The following is a 25,374-nucleotide window of genomic DNA, read 5'->3' as shown; positions in this document are numbered from 1 at the left end:
ATCCGCCAGAACATTTCAATTGAGCGGCCCAAAGTGAGACACCTGACACTTAAGCGCCAGGATCGGAGGAGGGATGATGATGAGCATCGAGGCATCCAGGCATCCAGTCATCCGGGCATCCCAACATCCCGCCTGGTCGAAGGCGTTCGTCTGACAAATGAGACAAAGTGACACAAGTCAATCAAAGGCCACGAAAATGCGCCGCATATAAATTCCAGTCGATTGGCTCTGACGCGGCCCAATTTACTTCCCACCGCACTGAAAAAAATCCTTTATAGAAAATTATACAAAGACAATCTCAGGAAATGCACTTTTTACAGATAAGATGAACTTCTCTAGAAATTTGTTTATACTGATTTGTTTATCAGTATACAGATTATACTGATATTTTTCTCAGTGTCCTAAACCTCGGGGGCAACAATGCGAATGGTCCTGTCTGGCCCCTTGGGGCCGAAATGTATTTAAATGAATTCCGTCAGCCGCGGACCGAGTTCAGGCCAAGTGATGGACGCATTTAAACTGTCAATACGCATCCAGCTCAGATTCTCAGGACGGTTCTCCAGAAGGCCAAGACGAGGAACGCGCGTAAGCTTGAAGTCACTGAAGTGGCGGAGACAATGAATCCTGTCAAATCAAGGCAACACAACGGAGTCAAAGTGGCGTGGCGAAAACGCGCGAACCGGCCACCAGATATCCAGATATCCACAATTCAGTATCCAGTATCCGACGAAGTTTCGATAAGATGAGCCGATCAGCGTCCCTTTTCGTGGGGCGGGGCAACCACTCAGGTTGCCAAATCCATTAGAGTTAAATAAATTTTGATTTTGAATTCAATTTGCGAGTTAACTAGGTGGAGATGAGCTTCGTTCGGTGTGCCTGGGGAAAGAGCTGTCCAGTGGGTGGCTTGAAAAGTTCTAGGAAAATATCTATTCTATCTGCCATTAATGCTAATGGCACCTTAAAAATGAGTTGTGAAGTATGCCATATTTTATAAAAACTTGTTTTCTGGTATTTACAAATAAGCTAAAATCTTAATAGGCAGAATAGTTTTAGTTAGAATTTTTTTTCATGAAATTTATGTCTTTTCTCTCAAGCAACCCTCGTCAGGTATTTCGTGTTTCATTATTTTGCAGACCAGTGATTTAAAAGTTCAAAGCATTCGTCTTTTTCCGAAGGCGTAGTGAGCAGTTGATTTCACAAGGGGATGCTGATCTAAAAATCTATGATATTTTCATAAAAAAAGGGATATAAACTATATTTCCTGTTGCTAAAACCTAATGAGAATGAATTAGCATAGGGCCCTTGTCTACGACCATTCGATTCATAAATAGGAGGGCTTTGAGCCCCCCAAAAAGTATCCCTTCAGGGGACAACCCTGGCAAGCGTCTCATGAGCGGCGAGGACAGGCGGCTCGCCGGCGACAAGTGATGAGTGAATGCAAAGAATTTGAATATTGTGCCGCGGCGGCAGTTGACATAAATCGTCAATGACAGCAACATCGCCTCTCCGTTTGGCCTTAAACACGCAATCCGGCCGGAGGAAGGGCGGGATGCCAGGGACTGCCGATGGGAGCTGGTCGTGGAGCGGGTTGGATTGGGAGTGGCAAGTCCATAGGACACGACAGACAACTGTAATCCGCGCCATTGTATCGACGATGATTGCTCGCGGGTCCGTTTTGGCCTGTCAGCGGTCCCATCAAAATCAATTCTAATCGATTTAGGACACTTTGACAGCGCTTATTGGCAGCATGCGCGTGGCCGCGATACCAACAACACCTTGCCAAATTTCCGATTCTGATTCGGATTCTGGCCAGGCCGCCGCTGCCAGCGAAATGTCAACAGCATTTTGGCTTAAACGGACACAAAGTAGTGCCGAAAAGAAGCAGCAAAAAATGCACAGCGAAGTAAAACTGGGGGCCGAGAAAGATGCGAAATCCGAACAAGAACAAGGCTGCGGCAGCATTATCATTATCTCAATGGAAGCTGATTGAAAACAGATAATTAAAATCTTCTAATTAGGCGGCATGTTCACGCACACACACACACACACGCGCACAGATTGCCGTGTGTGTTACCTTAACCACTGTCGACTGTCAGTGGGAACAAGTTCATAAATCTTGGCTCCAACAAATCGTTTTGCAACATGAGAGAACATTACACGTAAGAGCCAGCAGCCCAAGGCGGCCCGAGCAACAAAAGACCCGCAGCATAAAAGTCGCAAAAAGTTGGCCAACTACAAAATTATGGCTGGGGACATCTGCGATGTGGGTATCCTGAGGAGGTCGGGGGACCTATCCTGACCGGAGGTGGAGTACAGCATATGTATTTTAAGTGACTTTGGCTAAGGCAGAGTAAATTTGTGGCTTAAAGCTAAAATCTTTTTGTTATGATGAACGTATTAACTCATCTTAGAAAACTTAACAACAATCCAATTAACTATGTTTATAATATATTATTTTTGGCACTAAGCGCTTTTGCTTGAAAACATTGACCACAATCTTGGAGTTTAATTGACTAAGACTTTAAACAATTTATAAACAATTTACGATAATTCGTATTTACTAAAGACTTGTGAATTCGCTTCTCACAGACTTTTGATAAATATTCAAACTTATATATCTATTTAATTTTAGTGTTAAACTAACGATAATCATTTTCAATTTCAACCGCCGACATTGAAAGGAACATGTACTAATAACAAGTACTAAATAAATGGGTCCTGTCCTTGTTTTAGCTTAGCACAGTTCTGCTCCGTGTTTGGGTACGCGCATAGTCGTGACTCGCACCAAATATTACACTTGACATTTACATTACAGAAATACATATTCGTGTATGTAAAACTTTTGATACTCGAGTAAAATATGGGCATGTATGTTTATTTTAAATAAATGTCAATAAATTTAAGCGACTTACAAAAAAAGAATAATATTGATTCAAATTATTTATTCGTGAGTATAAGAAAACATTTACATTTATCAACAGGCTTAATTCAGAAGAAATTAGTTTTCAACATTAGCCAAGTTTTCAATAATTTTCTTGTATATCTCAATACCTCTTAAGTACGTTTCTACACAAAGAAACTCATCGTGATCGTGCAAAAGAACCGGAGTGTTATTAATAGGAGAAAATCCCAAGGCTGGAATCCCTACTTCGCGAATGTAGCGACTATCGGTGCCACCTGGAAAGACCTTCAGCTTGGTCTTCAAGCCACTGGAAAATAATTAATTAGAATTAAGTTATTTCGAAGATTATTTTAAGCTCACAGCTCATCCGTGGCACTTTTAAAGGCCATCCAAAAGGGATTGGATTCATCCGTGACAGTGGGAGCAGTGTGCTCATTTCTTCGTTTTAAAGTGTACTCAAACTCGATGTCGCCACCAGCCTCTTCACACAAGTTTACCAACTAGAATGTGAGTATAATATTAGTAATATAATGGCTTATTTATTCGGGTACTCACAAAAGTGTTGAAGTCGGAGACTTTAAGATCCAAGGACAATCGAACATCAAAAACGGCGGTCAGCAAGGGTGGCACCACATTGCTTTGGACTCCGCCATCCACGATGGTCAGGTTAATGGTAGTCACATCGCCAATCTGCAACTCTGGATTATCCTTCAGGCGTTTTTCCTGACTTGCACGGAACTGCATTATCTTGCTATAATATAACTAAGCTTTTCGCCCGCTGTATTCGGCATTAGAAGCAATCCATGCCCGGCGGATCCACTAATCTTAAAAATAACACCTGAAAACAGCCACAAATTAGTCTTACCCTGTACGGGTTTTTAAATTTACTTACCTTTTAATGTTCGCTCGGCATAGAAAACGGGAAACTCTGCAGTCGGAGAGGAGATTCCCTCGTCCAGGGAAAACCCAATATTAAGCGACTTAAACTCCTCCGAACTAACAAATGGCATCATTCCCTTTCGTCCACCTACCTCTTCATCTAATCAAAAAAATGTCAAGTTTAAAAATTTTGGATAATTAAATGGTTATTTACCTGGAACGAATGATATGTGAATGGTTCGCTTGAATCGCAATCCTTTGCCTTTTAATACTCTGATAGCTGCCAAGTACTGCATTCCCACACACTTCATGTCCTGGGATCCTCTGGCAAAAATGCGACCCTCCTCATCGACTTCTGCCCCAAACGGTGGATGGGTCCATTTTTCAGGAAAAACGGGAACTACATCCATGTGAGAGTTTAGCAAGATACTCGGCCATTCCTTTTCAGTTCCCTTCCAGCTCAGAACGACCACGGGATTTTGTTTATCGAGAGGATAGTAGACCTTAACGGGTAGATCCAAATCCTCAGCCTGACGCTTTAGGAACTCCACGCAGGGTTCTGGTGAAATAATGAGTATTATCTTGTATTAATCCAGGATAGCATTAATTAGACACTAACCATAATCAGGATTGGGATGCACACTTGGGATGCGCAGGTATTCGCGAAAATATTCTATCTCCTTCACTGTCTCCCAGTTCTTAGCAGCCATTGTGTTCCTATCTAAAGCTCAGACATAACTGAATCTAAAGTTAGATCTTGTCTATAAGTTCATATTTATCTTTTATTAGTTTTATCTTCGTGTGTAAATGCAATCTGAAGCAAATCCATCATAAACGAATTCTTTGCCAAATCCATTATTTCAAGGAGTTTATTTATCTTATAACTGTTATCATATAAAACAAACAAACATACAGCATATAAAAGGGATTAACTAGACATTCGCAACGTTGCTAATTATTTTCTGAAATATCTGCACACCGCGTAGATAGATGTCCGCTTGAATGAACTCATCGTGATCGTGGAGCAGTACAGGTGTATTATTCATGGGTGAGAAGCCTAAAGCTGGAATGCCAACGGCACGAATGTATCTGCTGTCAGTTCCACCGGTAAATATTTGAGGTTTGATGGAAATGTGCCTGAAAGATTAAAAATATATTGTGATAAACAGAGGTCTTATAAGTTAAGAGCTTACATCTCATCGGTGGCTTTCTTGAAAGCAAGCCAGAAGGGATTACTATCATCGATGGCGGTGGGCGGGACTTTAGGTTGCTTCTGTTCGTAAGTGATCTCGATGCCACCACCCACGTCGGCACACCATTTGTGGAGCTATAAATATGCCTGTAGATTAGTTTAGGGAACAGTTAGGATGAGTACAGCACCTACATTAGCTTCGAACTCCTCAAAATCCACATCTAGAGCCAAACGACAATCGAAGCAGACCATCAGCAAGGGAGGCACCACATTGCTCTGAACTCCGCCACCAAGTTTGGTCAAATTAATGGTCGTTACATCGCCAATAACCAACTCTGGATTATTTTGCAATCTTTGGACCTGAGTCCTACGAAACTCCATCATCTTTCCGACTATATAGTTCAGCTTTTCACCAGCAGTATTGGGCAGCAAAAGCGATCCATGACCAGCAGTCCCACTGATGTTGAAATATACACCTGTTTGAGGTGTGGTAAGTATATATATAGCAAAGCACTAAAATGTGAAGTCAAACTTACGCCAAACTGCTCGCTCTGCATAGAAAAGAGGAAGGTGATCATCGGGGGAAGCCAAGCCCTCGTCCATTGCAAATCCCACATTAAGAGCACGGAAATCATCAGTGGGCACAAAAGGTCTCATGCCATAGCGACCGCCCATTTCCTCATCTAAGTAAATAGAATTTTATATGTTTTATGATGTAATAGATCGTATAGGTAACTAACCCGCCACAAAAGAGATGTGGATAGTGCGTTTAAATTTCGCTCCACTTCTTTTCAGCGCTCTAACTGCAGCGAGATGCTGCATTCCCACGGACTTCATATCTTGTGTTCCCCTTGCAAAAATGCGACCCTCCTCATCGATGTCTGCTCCAAATGGTGGGTGGGTCCAGTTTTCTGGGAATACGGGAACCACGTCCATATGGGAGTTCAGCAGAATGCTGGGCAACTCGGGATTGAGTCCCTTCCATGTCAAAACCACCACGGGATTCTTTTCATTTGCTGGGTAATACACTTTCATTGGCAGATCCATCAGATTTGCCTGTCGCCTGAGAAATTCGACGCATGGTGCTGTAGAGGTAAGTGTAAATATCTTTAAAATTGCTCTAAAATATATTATCATTCTAACCATAGTCCGGATCGGGATGAACACTTGGGATGCGCAGATACTCGCGAAAGTACTGTATCTCCTCATCGGATTCCCACTTACTGGTGGCCATTTCACTTCTATATACGATCTGTTGCGGCTGACAGCTGGCAGCATACTGAGTTGTGTTAGCTAGTGTCCGAGTCGAGTTCCATTGCCCTACTACTAATAGACTTATCTCTCACGATCGTAACGCCAACGCGCGACCTTGGAGGTGCCGGACACAGATAATTTTATCAAATTGTAAACGAGAATTTCGGATGGTGGAAAACTCATTTACGTCACAGTAGCGGAGAGTTCACTTGTTTTAATCAACAACAGCAATCAGTGAATGGAGACTACTTTGGAAAACAAATTCTTATTTTACATACAAAAACACTTCCAGCACTATAAGGCTTAGCTTTTATATGTAATATTTGACACAATAATCCAGGGGACTTTCTTTCCACTTTATTGTGTTTTCACTGTACCAATTTGACCGTGGTTCTATTCTATTCTCTGTTATTGTTTAAATTCGATTAGTAGATTTGTTATAAGGTCGGTCGTTCGCCCCTTGCTATCTGTTCCCATAACTGCTTTCACACTGGCTCGAGCCCAGAATACTGCTTTAAATCCAAATTTCCAGCACTGCTTGACTACTACTTCAGACCAGTTGAAATTCAGATTTTAATACAGTAGCAAGTTTATTCTTTACATTTACAATTACATCATACATCTTGGCGTGTACAAAGAAACTTAAAGAGTCACTAGAGTCTTATATGCGAAAATACCGAATAACGATCTCCACCAGACCCTTAGGCCTTGCGTTCGAAGAGGACGGGGAATGGCTTATCCTTCGGCGCCTGCAGCCAATTGTCCTCCGAATACTTGACGTTGTTCTCAGTCTCGATGACGTGGAAAGTGTAGGCGTGGCGACTCTTTTGCGAGCGATTCGGCTCACTCTTGTGCACCACATTTCCGTGGATTATAATGCAGGTGCCTGGAAAAATGAAGTAAAACATATGTTCTAATGACTATATAGTATTAATGGAAAAACCACGAATATAACTCTTTAGGGGACCAGGCCAAAAATAAAACTAAATTTCATTTGGACTGATAAAAGCAGCTAACGAAATATTTACTTTGCATCTAAACCACCATAAAGATAAATATTAAATGGGTCTACCGAAGCTCTAGTACTCTGCAGTACTTAGAAAGTGCTTTACCTACTTTAAATTCATGATAAATTGTCTTTTATCAACTTACCCTTGCTGACTTGCATTGGTGTGAAGCTGGACTGCGGATAAATGGGAGCTGCCCGATCGTAGACCATCAGTTCGCTGGCATCCTTGTCGGGATTGCGGAGGTAGCGCCTGTGGACTCCACTCTTGTGTGATCCCTTGATGAACTGCAAACAGCCGTTCTGCAGGGTGCAGTCCTCGAGGGCCAGCCAAAAGCCCACCGCCGAGTTGGGATCCGTGTGCAGGAACCACGAGTCCTGATGTGGCGTCACCTCGCCACCCACTCCGGGATTCTTGTAGATATACATACTTTGGCAGACGGCCGGCTTATTGTAGTTCAACTGCCAGCAGATCTCCCGAACCCGGTTGCTAAACGTGATGGCATTGAAGGCAGGATGCTCCACGTGCAGAGCATGCCCCACTTTGTTCAGGGCGATCATGGGATCCACCAGCAGCTGGCCCTCATCTCCCACCGCGCCCTTCTCGAAGAAGTAACGCACTTTGTCTCCCGACTCCATGAAGTACAGCTCCTTTCCCTGTGCATCCTCCTGCTTTATGGTGCTGAAGATCTTCCTGTTGTTCTGCGGAGCATCCAGGCACAGAGCTCTTCCCGCCTGGTACAGGGAGTCCACTTCCTCGGCAGTGAGGAAGTCCTCGATGACAATGTAGCCGTTTTCATTCAGCTGAAAATAGGAAATCGGGTGAAGGTCTCAGTCAATTCAAGGAATAATCTTTTTTAGCTATATTGCTTATCGGCTGCGCCGTCTGGTCTGGCGGGTCCGGTAATCTCTAACCGGACTCTACGGGGGCTGGAGGCATTATCGCACCAACTGACCGATTGACCGACTGCATAATGGGCACGCGCTTACTATTTCGAACTTAGGGGTATTATACCATAATCGCAGCAAACAACATCGCAAAAATTCGGCAACATAAATGGGCCCATATAGAAAACTACTGTTTAAAATTATGAAAACAAATAGAAATATAATATTTATTTTCTTAAAGACTGCTCTTTTTGCGCAGTGCACTAGTTCACTTTGTTCACCTTTCTAACGTTTGCTAATTAACAAATTCCGGTGCACGTCAAAATGTTCCTGACATAAACCCACGAACCGAAATCCGTGCTCATTCATTGAAATCAGTCAACGTAAAATTGAAAATTCACACATTCTCTGCTTCTAATGCATATTTCAGAAGGGGTATAGTGGATTGGCCATCGAGAACGAAACTCATAGTGGCATCTAAACAAAGATAAACGATTGCTTTGTTGAACAATTAATATCTCTTAGATTTATGCCTGACTTTTCAGGAAGAGCAATAGAATTTCGGCTCGGTAAATAAATTACTTTTGTTGTGGGTGCTCTCCCATTCTTTCTCCCGGTTCCCAGTGGCATGAGTGTGGTTAAATTAAATAAATCTAAATTGCTCGAGCGAGAATTTTGAAAATGAAAAACGAGAGTAAAAATAGTCGCCGTGACTCAAAGGCAGCCGACAAAATCACCTGAAGTGATCGAAAAGACGAAAGAGATCGGGTCAGCTGTCGATCTGACGCTAACAGAACCGCGAAGATAAATCATCGGAAAAAGGGGCAGGAAAGTGGGCCTATTTTCTGGATGGTGGTCTATGCACAATGTACCCTACATATATGTTTGTGGTTCCATGCTCACCGTTTGTCATATAACATGCTTAGCCAGCTGATTTTGTAATCGCGTTGTATTTGATAATAGCAAGTGCTTGAAGTGAAGCTTGTTTGCACGGGAAGCTTTGCATTAATATGTAATCCACATGTTGAGTAATGGCTTGGTGAACTAGAACTTGGGCGTAGACTACAGTGAGACAATCCGAATTGTTTTGCCATATAAAAAATGAATCAATTTTATGCTGAATTAAATATTCAATTCAATCAAGAAGTTGACTAAGTGCAAACCAGTTTGTCAACAAACTATTCTAAACCATAATTAACCACCGTGTCGTTATTATGAGCCCCACACGTTGTTTGGAAACTAGTCTGGTATTAAGAGTTGTTGTTCCGTATTTGTTTTAACCAAATAGGTGAAATTTCCAGAATCTGAAAACATTTCCTCAATCTGCAAAAATTTCCTTGTCTTTTCATTATTCTGCAGAGCAACAAAAGAATGCTTTTCCGACATTGAATTTTCCGAGCCAACGAAATGTTAATGATGCAGATGGATGTAAATAACACGATGACTACTTGGGAACAAGTCATCCCAGGATGAAGATGACTAACTAAGAGTGCTTCCAATAAATAATACGTTGGCTTCCAAAATATGTAGTTATACGCAAAAGGAACATTTTGATCGATTGATTGAATATGAATACCCACCTCGTCCAACAGTTTGCTGTGCATTTTGTGTCGATTTCTGTTTGTTTATTTTGAAATGAATTAAATTTTACTTTTGTTTTCAACTCAAACAACGCGAACTCCCGAACTTTTGTATTGGTTCTGTACTTAATTTGCTCTTCCGTAGCGTTCGAGAACGTTTCGCACTGTTTGGCGTGTCTTTTAAAACTGATCGGTAGAGAAATTTTCGAAAACGCTCGAAAATGAAAATATCTGACTAGCGGCTGCTCCCACGCGGCGTTTAACCGTTACACTTCTCTACTTCTGTTAGATAACAGCGAGCGGCGCTGTTAACTTTCAGCGCGTGTTGCTATACCCTTCTTTATAGTACGGGTATATCTACGAAGATTTTAAACATAAGCTTATGAATTTTGCCGCTTACATATGCAAGTCGTATGTATTTATGAATGTTATTATTAAAAACTATTTAGGTGCTTTGTTAACAAAATCATCCGGGCGAAATAAAGCAATTCATTTATAACATTTTATAAGTGCAAGGGCATTTAAACGTCGCCTCGAAAAAATTTACTTTCGTCCATAGTATTCATAATTCTCTTGCCAGTTTCTTTATCAGTCGTTATGTGTGTCAGTCTAGCCATTGACTTTGATAAATAAGAATTACTTCAGTTTGTCCACTTTAGTTTTGCGCTATTGTTGTGTGTGGCGCAATCTCCAAACTAATTCTGCTACCCATCGAGTATACATACACTAAATGATTCTTTCTCCCTTTTCCATAGAAAACCCATCTTCCTCTATTTACACACGTGTGTCGGTTGTGATCATCGGCCGGCGGTCTGGGTCTTCCACATGACTTCTTTGTTTTTATGTTCATGCATATGATCATTAGGCATCCTCGAGTCAAATGCACAATATGCTTTTGTACATTTCAGTGTACATGTAACTGCACTGAAAATAACTAATTTTATAATTTTATATTTCTTTCTAGTAAAAAGGTAGAAATTATTTTATACCTAGAGTGTACCATCAAGAAAAAACATATCAATGATGCATGCTACATTTTCTCTCAGTGATCTTTTGTGTGCCTGTGTGCCAGTTAATTGCCGTCTGTGCGTGGGCCGTTATTCGGTTGTTTCCCCGCCAGACTTTTGTAACTGCGATTGCCTCACCGGCTTTTCACGGCGCTCAAGAAATGTATGCAAAACTATTGTTGCTCCGCGGCTAATTGCAGATGCTTCAACAGTGGCTAACAAAGCTGAGAGTATTGGATTATTCATTAGTTAGGCTAGTTAACAAACTTTTGGAAACTGGCAACTTAATTATGTTTATGTGCTCAATTAAGAAGGGCAACTTTAATTATCCCTGAAGAGACAAGACAATGAATTATCCATGTAACGAAAATATCTACTATTCATATAAGTTAATTACACAGAATTGAGTTATTGGTGGCTTACACTATTCACAGGTTAAATACAAATTCAGTTCCCTGCCCACAGTTGGCATATCCCACACTGAAAATAATATTTGCCAATACTTGGGGAGTGCAAACAGCTTCCATGTTAGTTCGCTCGAACTATCCGCCCATTTAATATTTGTTATATATTTCCTTGACAACTTAATTTCGGTCTTGTCTGCCGCACTTGTGTGCAAATACTCAAATATTTGCAGATCTTCAATGCTGTCTTGGCACAAACAAAGGCCGTAAGTGCCACTTTTTGACTGCACCTCGACCCAGCCGTCCAACACTCAACACACACCCACCGACTAGGCAGCCAACTAACTAAATCCGGCGACTAACTTCCACTGAAAATGCCATAAAGAGTCGCCAAATGAAAATGGCCAGATGATAAATAAGCACGCAGGAAATTTATGCCATGTGCCTGTGACTTAGTACTCGTACATTTCAGATGCTGCACTCGCATTTCGCATCTCGCATCTATTGCGGCTCCACAGAAGATTAATTACACTAGCTGCGGCCATAAATAAGGCAGGCAAATACAAACAGCATTATTCGCATTGCGAGGAGGCATCGCAGTAAGTGCATGTTGTAAAATTCAAATTAGAAGCCATCGTGCAGATTTGCTGCTGTGTGGCCTTGACTTAAAGAAGAAGACGAAGAAGCAGAAGCGGCAGGCGGAAAAGGGGGTGGTTGGTGCCCCAAAGGGGCAAGGTGTCTGTTCGTTCGCTCGCTCGCAGCTGAACAATCGAGTCATAAACAATGCGCGGCCAAGTAGATCCCACTCCATCAACCTTAGGCCATCTCGCCCATCCATTAGCCCATCAGCCATCACCCACCAGCGATCCAAGGTCATCTGTTGGTTCTTCTTGGCCTGGCCGTGTGTGTGCGAGACTAATTAAATTAATTCACATCGGAGGCACGCGATTCGCCTGGCTGGGCAAACAAACAACAAACTGATAACAAATTCAACTTTGCTTTATTCACATTGCTTTAATTCGACTGATTTTTTGTTGTCGGTTTTTTTTTGTTTGTTTTTGCTTTTTGGCCATAGAAGGTGAATGTTATTTTCGCCTCTACAGATGATTAGAATGTGCCTTGTCAGCGGGCCATAAATTAAGCTCAGCTGCCTTTCCAATTTGCATACCCTGTAATTAAGTGGTCAGCAGTGTGTCTGCTGATTATCATAAGCTGCTCGAAGTCGAAATGGTTTTGGAGAAGAACCCGTATGATTAAGCATCTAAAAAATCATTGAGTAAAGTTCTAGTTGGCCAAATTAAACACCACAAAAAATTGTTTCAAATATTAAGCATAAAGTTTATTATTTTAAATTCTTTGGGTAATTCCACTTTCGATCTTTCCAGACAAACCTTCTGTTTGCGATTATTTTCCCAAATAGGATGCTAGCTTCAGTGCTCCATAGATTAGCTGTACTTATATGATTTCGTTTTATTTATTTGGGACAGGCCCCCCATGCCGAACTGAGCGATTTGAGCCTGACCTTAGCCCGAGTTGCTGGGCAGCGATATGGAAAGCATGCACCTTGATACTCGGCGATATATTAACAATGCATGATGCAAGTGAGAGGAAATGCTGATGCGAGGCGAGCTGTCAGGAAAGGGAAACGATCGTAGACGCATAGATATTGCACTAGATGCGGATCCCAGAAGTGGGCAACTTTCTCCGCACCGGCAGCATGATGAACTGTTCAATTTACTTGAATCAGCGATCCACTAGATGATACTCCACCTCCAACAACCGGCGGCTATAAATCAGCAACCAGAGCCACCCTATGAAATTCGCATAACAAAGGCTAATTACGCGACACGTTTGGACTTCATCATCATGGATGGACGGATTTGTTTGGGATCTTCTGGCTTTATCGTGCTCGTGCATAATTTTCGGATCAATCAGCTGGCCGAAAGAGCGAGACAACGTCGACTTAAAGCCATAAATCTAATGGTCGCCAGCCGCGTTGGCCATGCCATGCAAATGCGAAAGTGGCCAGAAGAAGAGGACCAGCAGGGCACCCAAAAGTGGTAGCCAAGTTAATAATGTTGATTCGTGCTTTAGTGTGGTGGCTTAACTCTATTCCCAATGTCAGTTGAGAAATTAAAAACTAATTTGATGGCAATCTAAATTACGCACATTGAGGTGGGCCTGCACTATGCCAAAAATAACATATACTTTATACACAGAAAAATCGAATTCACAAATAAGCTTCACATACTTCTTCCCAAAATTATTAATAATGGAATTGCGTGCAAGATTTGCACACCTCATACTAGTATGGAATTTTCCCAAGTGTACTCCCGGCTAAACCTCGACATGTTTTTCGATAAAGAGAAGGGTATTGGGGGAGTGGGAAAGTCAGCTGGAAAAAGAGGTTCCCCGGTGGCTCCACCTTCGCAGCCAGTTGATTATGAAAGCGCTTTACAACAGCCATATGAGTTTTTGTTCGTCTGCCTGTCTTCAAAGTGAAAGAAGCATTAAAAGCGACCTGAAACATGATGACTGTCGGTAATTTATACGAAATGTGCGTTTTTGCCTCATTTCAGTGTTTCCAGCATTTCCCTTATAATTACACGCTCCCCATGCAAAATCGTCGATCACGTCGCCAGCTGTGATTCCAAACACTAGGTTGCAAAAATAAATATGAAAAACGGCTTTTGGCGCCACTTAGGCAAATCTGTTGAAACCTAATTTGAATTTGCAAAAATCATAACGCCGCTTTGGGATATAAAAAAAAAAACATCATCTGTGGCCAGAGGTTATTGATTCGCCGTTGCCTTTTGTTGTTACCACAAAAGAGGGATTATAAGCCGCGCGATATATGGCGAACAAAGCTCGAATGCAGTCACAAAGCCACAAAAGATTCAGGGCCTTGGCCAAGAACAAAAGGATGCCCAAACTTAGATTTAGATTTCGCCTTGACTGCGGCCAATGTCGTCGCTTTGGCCGTTATCGCTTTTATTGGGCTCCCAGAAATTATCTCCATTATAGCCGAGGCCCTAATTGAATTATGTAAGCGGGAAGCAAACGGTTAACAAGCGCTGGCAACCGCACACTTACCGTCTGACCTTTTGTGATTTCTCACTCGTTTTTTGGTATCTTCGAGGGCCTCCGGCCACCACGAGCTGGCCCAACAGATGTGAACTTGGCAACGGATCACGAATTGCCAATCTGCTTTCTTTCACCTCCGAACCGTGGACTAAATCCATCATGATGGATTAGCAGCCATGGCTGATTATCTAATCCGGTAATCCAGTAATCGCGGGAGCAATCGAAAGTGCAAAGGGAGTACATTAAAAAAGCAAATTACTTTTTGCTATTATTCAATCGAAAAGGTGAGATAATGTCAATAGAGTAATCTGCAAGCACAGCACATGGCTATAAGGAAACGAAAAGTAAATGTTTAGTTACCATGTGAAATTGTGAATGGTGAACGAAACCGAAAGTAAAATCGGAAAAAATATGTTAAGGAAGTTTATTAAATGGAAATCGAAATGGTATGTTATAATTTGACACTTTCTGGCCCCAAAAACTATTTAAACAACAGTTTCCTAAGGAAATCCTATGAAATTCGATTTCTGTAAACGTGAATAACAACCATCGCGGAAATAGTTTTAAAAGGGAATACACAAATTAAGCTTGCAATAAGTGATAACTGCACGTAATGCCCAACAAAAGTGGGTATCGAGCATTCGAGATTTGCGAAGCACACTCGGCCATAATTTGACAACAATAAATTGCATTAGCAGCGAAACAAGTTCAACACGCAGAATAACATTTAAATTCAGCAGCAACAAACAACGAAGTGGGTATCGAAAAATAGAAGAAACACAAGAGAAGACATGAAAAATGACAGAAGGTGTGCAAAAAAGTGTATTTAACTTGGCCGAAAAGGCGTCGCGGCAGAAAGACGTTTGAAGTTTGTCTATGTTTTTTTTTTTTTCATTTTTTGAGGGTACTGTGCGACAGCAGCCATCGCAATAATTATTGCTGACGGGCAGCAATAACAACATTAAGGCAACAGCAGCAGTGGGTCACTGGAGAGCCAAGTGATCACAACAAATGGCTAAGAGAGCGTAGGCAAAAAGCAACATTGGTAGCAAAGGCAACACTAACAGTACAGACAGCAACATGATGTGCATATCCTGCAACAATGTATGTAAATAGTTAGCAACATCAACGGTAACAGCAGCAACATCAGCTGCAACGATAACAGTTAAAGCAACAGCAGCAACATGAGCAGTTCCATTAGCAACACCCTTGCTGGCAAGCAGAATTAAATCACAATCACATATCGTTGGATTGACACCGTCAGTTTCAGATGCAACTATATCAATGAAACAATAAAAGCACATAAAGTTAAGGCAGCAGCATTGTTCAGGCTTAAAGCAACAGCAGCAACATTAACTGCAAGTGCGCGACAGCAACATTCAGGCTAAGAGCAACAGCAGCAGCAACATTGGCTGCAAAACCAGACCCAAACGGTGCTGCCGGCGTCGGCTGAGAGAGCGGGAGGGGAGCGGAAGCAGATGCGGCAGCGGCGGGTCCGAAAGTTTTTCAACTCTTTGCTGACAGCCAAGATCGCTGGCGATCAGTGCGGTTTTGGAGTTCGTTGCGTTCGGTCGCGAGATACCTGGCTAAGTGGAACCCCAAGCTAGATCCCTGGATCGGTACCAACTCGAATTTTATTCGCGAGTGTAGTTCTCTCTCTCTCTGTTTTTCTAACCCATAGTTAAGCCCGAGTGTGTGTGTGTAATTGCTAGTGCCAGGATAAGCACATCCTGCCGGGAAAAATACGAATTAAATCGGGGGCCTGTGCCCAAACACCCACACGCTGCCATAAAAAAGAAAACCCAGACACACGCAGGCACACTTTTGCAACCGTTAGCCATGTTGGCAATGAAGGATAAACCTTGGCTGCTGCTATTTGGCCTATTGGCCGCATTAAGCTGTAAGTACCCCAGGCAATGATTTATAAGTGCCATTGTGATGCAAATTGAACGGATAGAGATGCAGACACAGCTGCAGATACAGATACAGCTGTAGATACAGATGCTGATATTCAAAAACTAGATTAGTGGCCTGTTTATAGGAGCCACACAGCTCAATGACATGCCGAATACGAATCCGATGTATATATCATCATTTGTGAGTGCGGTGCCAGCCAGTTTAATATTCATCAGCTTTTATGATCGCGCTGACCGTTGAACCGCTGACCAACTCCACAATTGTCCCACTGGCGGACTGCATTAGCATTTCCACCGGAGATTTGCATAAATTGCTAACATGTTTCCTTGATACCATTTTGAAGACCTCCTAGTGAGTGGAAAAGCCACTGGGAAAGTAGGTCTCTAGGTTGACTAGTCCATGCGAAAAAAATAAGACTTTAATCAATCAATTTATTAAAATATTCATTTAACTCAGATTTTGCATACTTAAACTATAAAATTCCAATTGATGTATGAAATCAATACGTACCAGATCACAATTAGATTAATTAAAGATCGAATGATATGTTTATTTAATTGAAAAATCGAACATTTTCAAATATTTCGCTAAAAACATCCTCCAGTAAATAATGTCTTTTCGTTAGCGATTCCATGCTTTTGATGCGTTGATTTTGCAATTCGAGTGGCTTCAGATGATTGCCAATTGCCCCCAACCAGTTCGATGGGTTAGCTTGGCCAATAGTTGAGTGCTCGTTGTGAGCCTGCCTAATGGCTCCGTCTGACTTCGGCCCGATCATCATTAATAAGACTACGATTGCTTTTAATTACACCTTTGGCATTTTGCATACGAGCTCGCAACTGCCCCGTGAGCTTTAAATCATTGATGGATTCTGGGCCAGCCGGGCGGAAATCGGCTGGGCAGATCGGATCGGATTCGTGGCCGACAAACTGGCCAGATTCAGAATCTGGCAAACGAGAAAGACTCGTCCGCGTCTGCGCAAAATTTGGAGCAGCCGAAGCCATGGCCACGGAAAAGTGAACCGGCCAGCGGGTAAAAACAAATAAAAAAAAAACCAATCGGGTTGTGTCAAAAATAAAAAATAACTGCAGGCCATGGCGACCATGTCGCCCCGACAAACCATTTGATGGCAGTTTAAAAAAACAGAAACGTGTTTATGGCCCATGCAAAAAACAAAGCACAAACAATAGCAACAAAAAGATTGTAATAAAACACAGATAAATTGAATTTGAACAACAACACCAACCAACAGCTGCAAGAGTTGAAGCCAAGTTTGTGAAGGTGAAGTGGGATTTTTCAAAGCGAAATTCGCCAGCCCACAAAGCAAACAAAGTTGGCCCATTAAAGTCGGCTTAGAACCATTCATCTTCTAATGAGAATTAGTTCCCATTAAGACCTGTTTTTTTTTTTCATTTTTCCATTTTTGTTTTGGTGTTACACGCCTCACGAATTTTCGGATTGTATTCAAAATTTATTTGCCGTAAATCCGTAAATCCGAAACTTCCTGTGCTCCACGAACAAAGACTGCGATCGAGTTTTGGCTATGACACACCGCTTTCGTAGATTTCTGTTTGAATTGCTTGTTTTGGTTTATCTATTTGCCTGGAACCCGTCGGCATGGAAATTAAAAACACTGATAATATAAAAGATAATAAACAAGTCCAGTCATCAATCGACAAATAATTCATTGAACATCGAGTAACAAATCATTATTAATTAATTAAAAAAAAAAAGCAATTTTAACCAAGCTTGGTCCAATTTATTTCCGCCAGTGTACGACTAATTAAGTGGTCGCTAAGTGGCTGCGAAGATCTCGCCTGTGTATTCATTGCCCACTGACTCAGCTAGCGCCAAGTTTGTTGCCTAAGTCTTTTGCTTTGCCCGCTTCCCTCACCGATTCTTTTGATTGTTTTTTTGTTTGCAGGCCTAGCCAGCTTTGGAGATGCCGCCTACCCCTATTATGGCACCAAGATCGGAGCCCTGACCCGCCTGCACCACGGTGTCTCTGGCGATGTGTACGCCGTCGATTCCCGCACCATCTTTATCAAGAAGTTCAATTACGACGGCGAGGCGCCAGCTGCCTATTTCTATGTGGGGAATACTGCGCGGCCAAGTAATGAAGGTGCCGCCCGGCTGAGGGACGAAAGGGGCGGAACCGCCTCCCTGACCCGCCGTTACAGGAACAAGGACGTCACCCTGTCGCTGCCCGAGGGCAAAACACTGCGCGACATCAAATGGTTCTCGGTGTGGTGCGATGAGTTTGCGGTGAATTTCGGCGACGTTTCCATTCCGCCCAACTTGGACTTCCCGCGGCCACAGAAGATCAGCGCTCTGAGGGGCGTCCATGGTGTCTCCTCCGACAACATTGTCATAGTGGACGCCCAAACGCTGCTTGTGCCCAACTTTAGCTACGACGGAGAAGCGCCAGGTGGGTACCACTCCAACATTCAGATTTTCAATACTTGAGGAACTTAGCATATCATTCAAATACTTCCGAAAGCTCTGATTTCTTCTTGTCTATATTTGAATTTTAATTCATCTTCAGAAGTGACGTGCCAAAAGTTTGGTTTTGAACACGATAAATTAGATCAACTAGGAATGAAATGTATCTTTATATTAAGGTTCGCATAATTCACAGAATCATTTCCAGAGCTCATAGAATACCGAGAATTATGGTTATAATAATGAAATGCATTTGATTATTTAATTAAGCAATTCTTTCAATTAGGGGAATTCACACAGATGTTAATAGAAACCGAATATACTGGATCAATAAAGTGCTTTCGTCATAAGTGAGGGTAAACAAATTAACTTTAACAAACCTGAAATGAGTGTACTTATTAGAATGGTTTTATGGAGATTTTTGTTATTTGACAATCAGCTGATATAAAAGTTCCCCCCAAATATGATTTGCAGATGCCAAATTTTGGGTGGGTCGCGGCCAGCGGCCCACTTCTGACGGCCTGAGGATTCCGGACGAGAATGGCAAGGAGAACCCGCTGCGCCGCTACGAGCGCAAGACAATCGTGCTGACCCTGCCCGAAGACCTGACCATCTTTGACATTGGTCACTTTGGCGTTTGGTGCGAGGCCTTCACCGTGGATTTCGGACACGTTCGCCTGCCGGAGGGCCTAAATGTGCCGCCCTCCCTGAAGATGCTCGGAATCAGTCCTCAGGTAAAGAAGAACGCCAGCCAGATCTTAAGCGAGCTGCAGCGCTGATTACTACTACTGATCGCTGATCGCAGATAGCTGATCGCGGTAGTTGGGTGTAATTGTGTGTAACTCTATTTATGCAAGCGTATTTATTGTTGTGTATATGCAAAATATTTATCAATCGATTCGAATCGGATCCGGCATCACGAGTCGTGACCGGAAATTCCTAGACTGTAAGCTAGACGGACGGCGGAGGAGGAGAGATCCAAAATATATATCTATATATAACTTATATACATACATATGTGCAACACATTCTATAATATATGTGTCTATGTAATACTCACCTGCTTGTTATTTGTGTTTTGTTGTCTTGATCAGCTTTTGCTTGAGCTCCGGGAGCGTCTTATACAAAATGAAATCTGTGTGGGACTGAATCCTCATTGTTCCTCCCCCTCGAAACCCACAACACACAAAACAACACAAAACGCACACCACATACACACAGACACAGAAATCCCCCACAAACACACACACACATATCCTTCTGATCAATATACTAACACCCCCAAGCGAAATCAAAAACATTTTTCATTTTGTATAATAAAACCATTCGAAAAGCAAAAATATTTCGAATACAGCAAAACAAAAATGCAAACATTTCGGGTATTATCAAAATTTTGACTTTGGCAAAGCTTTCTCCTCCCCCTCCAAAAAAAAAGAAACCCCAGTCCACATTCACACCTACACGCACACACACACCCGCACCGCACATTCCTACATCCGATTCCAACTCCATATCCATATCCGTTTCCGCTTCCGATCCAATCGAACCTTCCCTTAAACCAATCTCTTCCAGTCGAAGCTCAACTGCGAGGTGCTCTACGACGATCTGGCATTCGAGGTTCGCTGGGCGGTGGCCGGCGAGAGCATCGTGGTCCAGTTGGTGGCCAAATTGGGTAAGTTCTGGGTGCTAACTGCTCCTAATTTGCGGAAGTTTCCCCTAGCATAAGCTGCGCAGATATTAGCTTTAATTAGATATTAGTTAATTGAAGCTAAACGTCAATATATACAAAATAAGAGTTCTTTTTTTTTTTGTTTATCGTAATATATTTAAATTGATTGCTATTAGTAACTCTTCTTATGCAATCAGAGTTCCCAATGAGTTAGGAATGCCATGAAAAAGACACCTTTTGGAATTTAAGACTCTCTGCTGAGCTTAGCCCTTTACCTGACCTATCCCATTTGGTGACAAGCCTTTGGCAAGCTGCATGCTGCATCTGCTGGCGATGATTTATGATGCTTTGACATTTTATCGAGTACAGTTAGCGGAGAAGGGGGACGAGATGGCAACAATAAAATCCAGTTAGCATCCAAATTGACCGATCAGCAGCTTCCATGGCAGCAGCATCGGTTGGCAGAATAACAAGTTGCGAATTATGACGACTGGTTTTATTGCGCAACTCGACTGCTGGCTGGGATGGGGTGGCCAAATGGATAGCAATTTGTTGGTTGCATCTGCAATCACGATCACCGTGGGCATACTTTGTCCATATCGAATCGCCACTGGTCTTACTCCAATCTGGGCAATTTGCAACCGCTAAGAATGCCGCCAGGAATTTTCACCGGGAAAATGTCTGCCGACCGGTTGACCAAGCCAGAATTGGGGCGATCAACTTTCGTTGATTGTGGGGCTCCTAGCACTCACCGTAGAATTTAACTGCACTCCAAGTAGGATTGGCAAATGGATTTAACTTGACTTCATTCATAAGATATACCCATTTATAATTTACTGAATGATTTCAAAGTCGAATATAAGCATTGCTTTCAGAGATCAACCGAAATATATGAAATCCTCTCATAACATTTATATCCCCGCAGAACCGAACAACTACATGTCCTTTGGAATTTCGCCGAACAAGAACATCAGCCAGATGATTGGTGCGGATGCAGTGGTGGCCTGGGTGGATCCACAGACCGGAAACGGATTTGCAACGGACTATTTCCTGGAAGGCAAAGCACAGTGCTCAGGTGGGCGTGGCGCTTGTCCCGACACCAAGATCTCTGAGAAGACCAATTCCATAAGGCTACTAAATGCCGCCATGGTGAATGGCTATTCGATTGTGACCTACCAAAGATCCCTAGCTGCTACGGATCGCCTGGATCTGCCCATCTCGATTACGGGAGCGGAATCAGTGGTGTGGGCAATTGGACCCCTTAACGATTTCCAGGAAGTCTCCTTCCATACATTCTACAACAAGCATCTGCACCAGATCGAGTTCGGTCGCCAGCCCAAGTGGAATTGTCCCTTGCCAGAGGGTGCTCGTGGCAACAGCAACTCATCGGAACAGGAGGACTCTGCTCCCGCGGCCCAGAGTTCTACTGGCGGAGCTGGTTATCCGCCAGCAGGCCGACACAATGTGGAACCCGATGAGGAGTTCTACGAGAATCGGGCTGAGGCACTGCATCGTCAGCCACCACAGAGGCGCCAGGAAACAGCGATCATCACCCAAAGGCGGCCAGTGCCCACTCCGAAGCCAGTGAACAGCAATGGCGCCTGGGACATCCCTGCCATTCAGTGTCACGAACCAGAGGATGGAGTGTTCTATGCCCAGATGGGCCCTACGGGAGGAAAACACGGCTATCCAGCAATCACAGGTGGGATTCTTGCTTTTATTGTTCAAAAGATACCAAGTAAGTATGTTGTATACTTTAGGACACGTCGGATGGGGAATTTCCTGGTACATCAACGGACTTCTGATCCCCGAGATCCATGTGGTGCGCGGCAAGACCTATACATTTGTGGTTGAGGGCGGAAACAATCCGGATATTCCGGCCAAGTACCATCCGTTCTACATCAGTGACGATCCTGTGGGAGGATACGAGCACAAACGCGAGGAGGAGAAAAAGGTGAAATCACTTTGGTAAATAAATCCCTAACTGCAATACCGATTTCTCTGTTGTAGGCCGTGCGCATCTACGCCGGAGTACATCGCTCCCGGTCCGGCCAAGTCACGCCCACCGGCGTTGGCCGTCTCTGCAACTGGACACCAGATGTGGAAGGTCCCCCGGCGGACGACTACCAGTCCTTCGGCGCCTACCAGCGCACCCTGACGCTTAAGTGCGACGCCGGCGAGCCGGGAGTGATTACCTGGAAACCGGACCGGAATACGCCGGACACGGTGTACTACCACTGCTTCACACACCGCTATCTGGGATGGAAGATCCACGTGCACGACTCTTGTGACTCGGACGCGGGCGGACTCAAGGGAGCCGCCTCTGAACGCCACGAAACCCGGCTGCCGGCGAAAGTCACCGCTGCGGAACCGGCGCCAGTGCACGAGGACTACGCCGGAGAGGCGTCCGTACGGCACGAAACCAAGGTCAGCGCCAACGATAATTTTTTATTGAAGCACCAAACCGATTTGATTAAGAACCACAATATGAACGGAACACCGCCCAAACTGAGTTTTGAAATAACGAAATCTTCGGAAATAACCAAACTGATTTCAGATGGCATCCGCGCTGCTGAGGCTCTCGAGGAGAGCCTACTGAGGAACCCGAATTTGAACCCCAACCATCCCAACCAGAACCCGATTCCGAATCCACACCAGAAACCGAACGTGACCCCGACCGAGATCAGCTCGCGACCCGAGATTCTGCTGGGCGAGACCCATGCCCACACGCTGAACGCATCTCCATCCGCATCCGCATACCCATCTCCATCAGCCACTTTACCCTCTGCCAACCAAAAGCTCCCCATACTCGCGGCTGGTCCCCATCTCATCCATCATACCCCGCACTTGCATCGCCTGCACCACCAACCGCAGCATGCCCCCCACCCGCATGTCCATTTGCATCACCACAATCTAACCGCTAATCTTCCAGCGCTCGCCCAGAAAACCATTGGACTCTCTGAGTTTCTACGTCCGCCGCAAAACGCTCCGCTCTTTCATCCGGTTAAGCTGCCCGGCCGTCGACCTTTCCCTGCTCCGATCAAGAAGGTGCCGGCCTCAAGGCCCATACTTCCGCAGCAGCATCCGCACTTGCATCCGCATCCACAGCAGCATCCCGTTCTTCTGCAGCAACAGCCCTCCCTGATTGTAAGTCACTATAGGAAGCCGATACCGGGATTGTTGAAGCCCTTCGTCAAGGAGAAACCTTTTCCACTGCAACCGCTGGCGGCATCTGTTTTACTCCTGGGTCAGCCCACTGAGCTAGGCGGGCTCAATAACAAGGGAGAACGACTCAAGATTAAGGGTAAACCAAAAATTCCAGTACCTTATGTAGACCTAGAACCACAAGGGTCTCTGCAAAATGCGGCCTTCTTTAATCAACCAGGCGGAAAGGGAAAGGGGGACCAGAAACCCAAGACCTCCTCTGTGTCCTCCATTCTCATCTCAACCACGCCCATTCCGCTGGTGAAACGTCCTACTGTAAAGGAACCCTCCCAGGAGGAAATCGCCAGTATGCGTCCTGCCGTTAATCAGGGTTTCAAGCCCGACACCGTGATTGTGGAGAGCGGATTCAAACCCATCGTTAGAACCGATGGCACTGGTGTCCAATTGCCCAAGGAGATCATCGATCAGGTGGCCCATCGACGAGAGGATCCTGGGACAGAAATCGATGAGGTGATGGAAACAGATACCCTGTTCCTGGCAGCCCAGCAGGGAGGCAGTGAAACGCAGAGCTTTGAGCCCATGTTTATACCATCCCCCTTGGACAGTACCAATGCCACAAAAGTGTTGAGGGTTAACGTGAAGGAGGTTAGTCCCACGGCATCGGCTCTAAGACTGCCGTCGGCAGCCCTGGAGCACGCCCTGCCCTCCGCTTCGGAGTTAATAAAGCCCACCCTGGACGAACTTTTTGGAGAGGACCTAAACGAAGAGGAGCTAGAAATGGAGCCTATGCCAGTGGCGGATGATGTGGAGTCAGTGGAAGAGACAACCAAAAAAGATGCTGTAACCACAACAATAGACATTCCAAGAAACACAACCAAGAAACCGGATCCCGATCTGCTGGAAGATCTCTTTGGGCCCGATGAAGAAGAGATATATGCGGATGAGTTGGAACTAGACATGGATGACCGAGTGGCCGCTGCTGCGGAACGGATAGACACCTACTACCTGCCGCCGGATAACCGAAAGATTCCCCATACCAGGCTGCCGAGTGGAGCCCTCTACACCTTTGATGGCAAGTCGGTGGTGGACAGTAGCCTGGTGTTGCCGCCCAAATTGGATGCCCCGGATAATGGCGGCGTCCACCAGCGACATGCCCAGTATGGATTGACCCCCTTGGAGCAGCTAGTCCGTACCACACCTCAGTTTGGAGTCTACAGAGGAGAGCTGCCACAGGAATTCCGAGGCACAGAGCCCCAACCCGTCTCCGAGTATTCCCATCCAGCGCCGTTCAGTCGTACCACTCCTGTGTTCACCAGCAGCAGTGGCAACACCATCTATCCGTATTCCTCGTCGACAGGAGCATCCACATCCACCGTATCATCATCGTCCTCATCGCCATTGTCGTCATCATCGCTGAGACCCATTTCCACCAAACTGCAGCTTCTGAAGCCGGAGGGCCGAAGAGCGTAGGATCTGCAATAGCGAAATTATAAGCAAGAACTAGCATTTAACCGTTTTGGGGTGTACGACTCTCATAACCACGTTACATTTACTCGTAAACCTGTATTAGCCCGTAGTTTTCTTTTAACACTTATGATGCTCTTAATTTTAAACGAACGCATGAATTTTATTAGCTAAGCTAACCGATTCTGTTTAAGCCGCATTTTAGTCGTTGTGAAATAAAACCAAGAAGTAATCTGATTTGTGTTTGATTTCCGGTTCAACCGGAAATGAAGATATGTTTATTTTAAATACAAATTAGGTCAGTGAAACTTTGTTATTCTTTTTAAGTAACTGCCATTTTAAACGTGCGCTCGACTTAGTTTTTACTTTCTCAACACTGACAATCATATGTTGTTCGATATAATACCACACAACGCACTATTATCGATAGCTTTCCAAGTATCGAAAACGCCTAGACAGCTTATCAAGAAAGAAATACAAAATCAAATATAAAGGTATGAAATATAGATGTAAAAAGTTCA

General features: G+C 43.9%; 3 protein-coding genes and 1 pseudogene across 4 annotated transcripts; 1 reads left to right on the top strand and 3 right to left on the bottom strand.

The window, feature by feature from the left end:
* Positions 1 to 2,987: 2,987 nt before the first annotated feature.
* Positions 2,988 to 4,491, bottom strand: LOC117143920 (annotated as a pseudogene).
* A 167-nt stretch (positions 4,492 to 4,658) lies between these two features.
* LOC117144813 (aminoacylase-1) lies at positions 4,659 to 6,481 on the bottom strand. The gene is made up of 6 exons (XM_033310189.1): positions 6,117 to 6,481; positions 5,714 to 6,058; positions 5,510 to 5,656; positions 5,166 to 5,449; positions 4,975 to 5,108; positions 4,659 to 4,918 (listed from the first exon to the last, which is right to left on the bottom strand). The coding sequence occupies exons 1-6, from the start codon at positions 6,205 to 6,207 to the stop codon at positions 4,714 to 4,716; spliced, it is 1,206 nt and encodes a 401-aa protein (XP_033166080.1). The 5' UTR covers positions 6,208 to 6,481; the 3' UTR covers positions 4,659 to 4,713.
* Positions 6,482 to 6,792: 311 nt separating this feature from the next.
* On the bottom strand, positions 6,793 to 9,895 carry LOC117144814 (phytanoyl-CoA dioxygenase domain-containing protein 1). The gene is made up of 3 exons (XM_033310190.1): positions 9,702 to 9,895; positions 7,380 to 8,037; positions 6,793 to 7,113 (listed from the first exon to the last, which is right to left on the bottom strand). The coding sequence occupies exons 1-3, from the start codon at positions 9,723 to 9,725 to the stop codon at positions 6,929 to 6,931; spliced, it is 867 nt and encodes a 288-aa protein (XP_033166081.1). The 5' UTR covers positions 9,726 to 9,895; the 3' UTR covers positions 6,793 to 6,928.
* Positions 9,896 to 15,719: 5,824 nt separating this feature from the next.
* On the top strand, positions 15,720 to 25,086 carry LOC117144605 (protein Skeletor, isoforms B/C). Of its 2 annotated transcripts, XM_033309897.1 has the most exons (8): positions 15,720 to 16,096; positions 18,038 to 18,541; positions 19,030 to 19,289; positions 20,128 to 20,227; positions 21,150 to 21,926; positions 21,985 to 22,178; positions 22,235 to 22,651; positions 22,782 to 22,925. In XM_033309897.1, exons 1-8 carry the CDS (start codon positions 16,036 to 16,038, stop codon positions 22,821 to 22,823), a joined length of 2,355 nt encoding a protein of 784 aa, XP_033165788.1. In that variant the 5' UTR covers positions 15,720 to 16,035; the 3' UTR covers positions 22,824 to 22,925. The 2 variants fall into 2 exon arrangements, with proteins under 2 accessions (XP_033165788.1, XP_033165787.1); XM_033309896.1 differs by having other exon boundaries at positions 22,235 to 25,086.
* The last annotated feature ends 288 nt before the right edge of the window (positions 25,087 to 25,374 follow it).

This window comes from Drosophila mauritiana, chromosome 3R, assembly GCF_004382145.1.
Source record: "Drosophila mauritiana strain mau12 chromosome 3R, ASM438214v1, whole genome shotgun sequence".
NCBI classification, from domain to species: Eukaryota; Metazoa; Arthropoda; class Insecta; order Diptera; family Drosophilidae; genus Drosophila; species Drosophila mauritiana.
This window is presented reverse-complemented; position numbering and strand designations above follow the sequence as displayed.

Excerpts from the sequence above, each read along its gene's own strand:
- LOC117144813 (XM_033310189.1), bottom strand. The coding sequence starts at position 6,207 with ATGGCCACCAGTAAGTGGGAATCCGATGAGGAGATACAGTACTTTCGC. Across the intron at positions 5,109-5,165 it reads TTGAGGAGTTCGAAGCTAAT|CTCCACAAATGGTGTGCCGA; the intron begins GTAGGTGCTGTA and ends GCATATTTATAG. Across the intron at positions 4,919-4,974 it reads AAGAAAGCCACCGATGAGAT|GCACATTTCCATCAAACCTC; the intron begins GTAAGCTCTTAA and ends TTAATCTTTCAG.
- LOC117144814 (XM_033310190.1), bottom strand. The coding sequence starts at position 9,725 with ATGCACAGCAAACTGTTGGACGAG. Across the intron at positions 8,038-9,701 it reads ACAGCAAACTGTTGGACGAG|CTGAATGAAAACGGCTACAT; the intron begins GTGGGTATTCAT and ends TCCTATTTTCAG. Across the intron at positions 7,114-7,379 it reads ACCAATGCAAGTCAGCAAGG|GCACCTGCATTATAATCCAC; the intron begins GTAAGTTGATAA and ends TCATTTTTCCAG.
- LOC117144605 (XM_033309896.1), top strand. The coding sequence starts at position 16,036 with ATGTTGGCAATGAAGGATAAACCTTGGCTGCTGCTATTTGGCCTATTG. Across the intron at positions 16,097-18,037 it reads CCTATTGGCCGCATTAAGCT|GCCTAGCCAGCTTTGGAGAT; the intron begins GTAAGTACCCCA and ends TTTTGTTTGCAG. Across the intron at positions 21,927-21,984 it reads CGGCTATCCAGCAATCACAG|GACACGTCGGATGGGGAATT; the intron begins GTGGGATTCTTG and ends TGTATACTTTAG.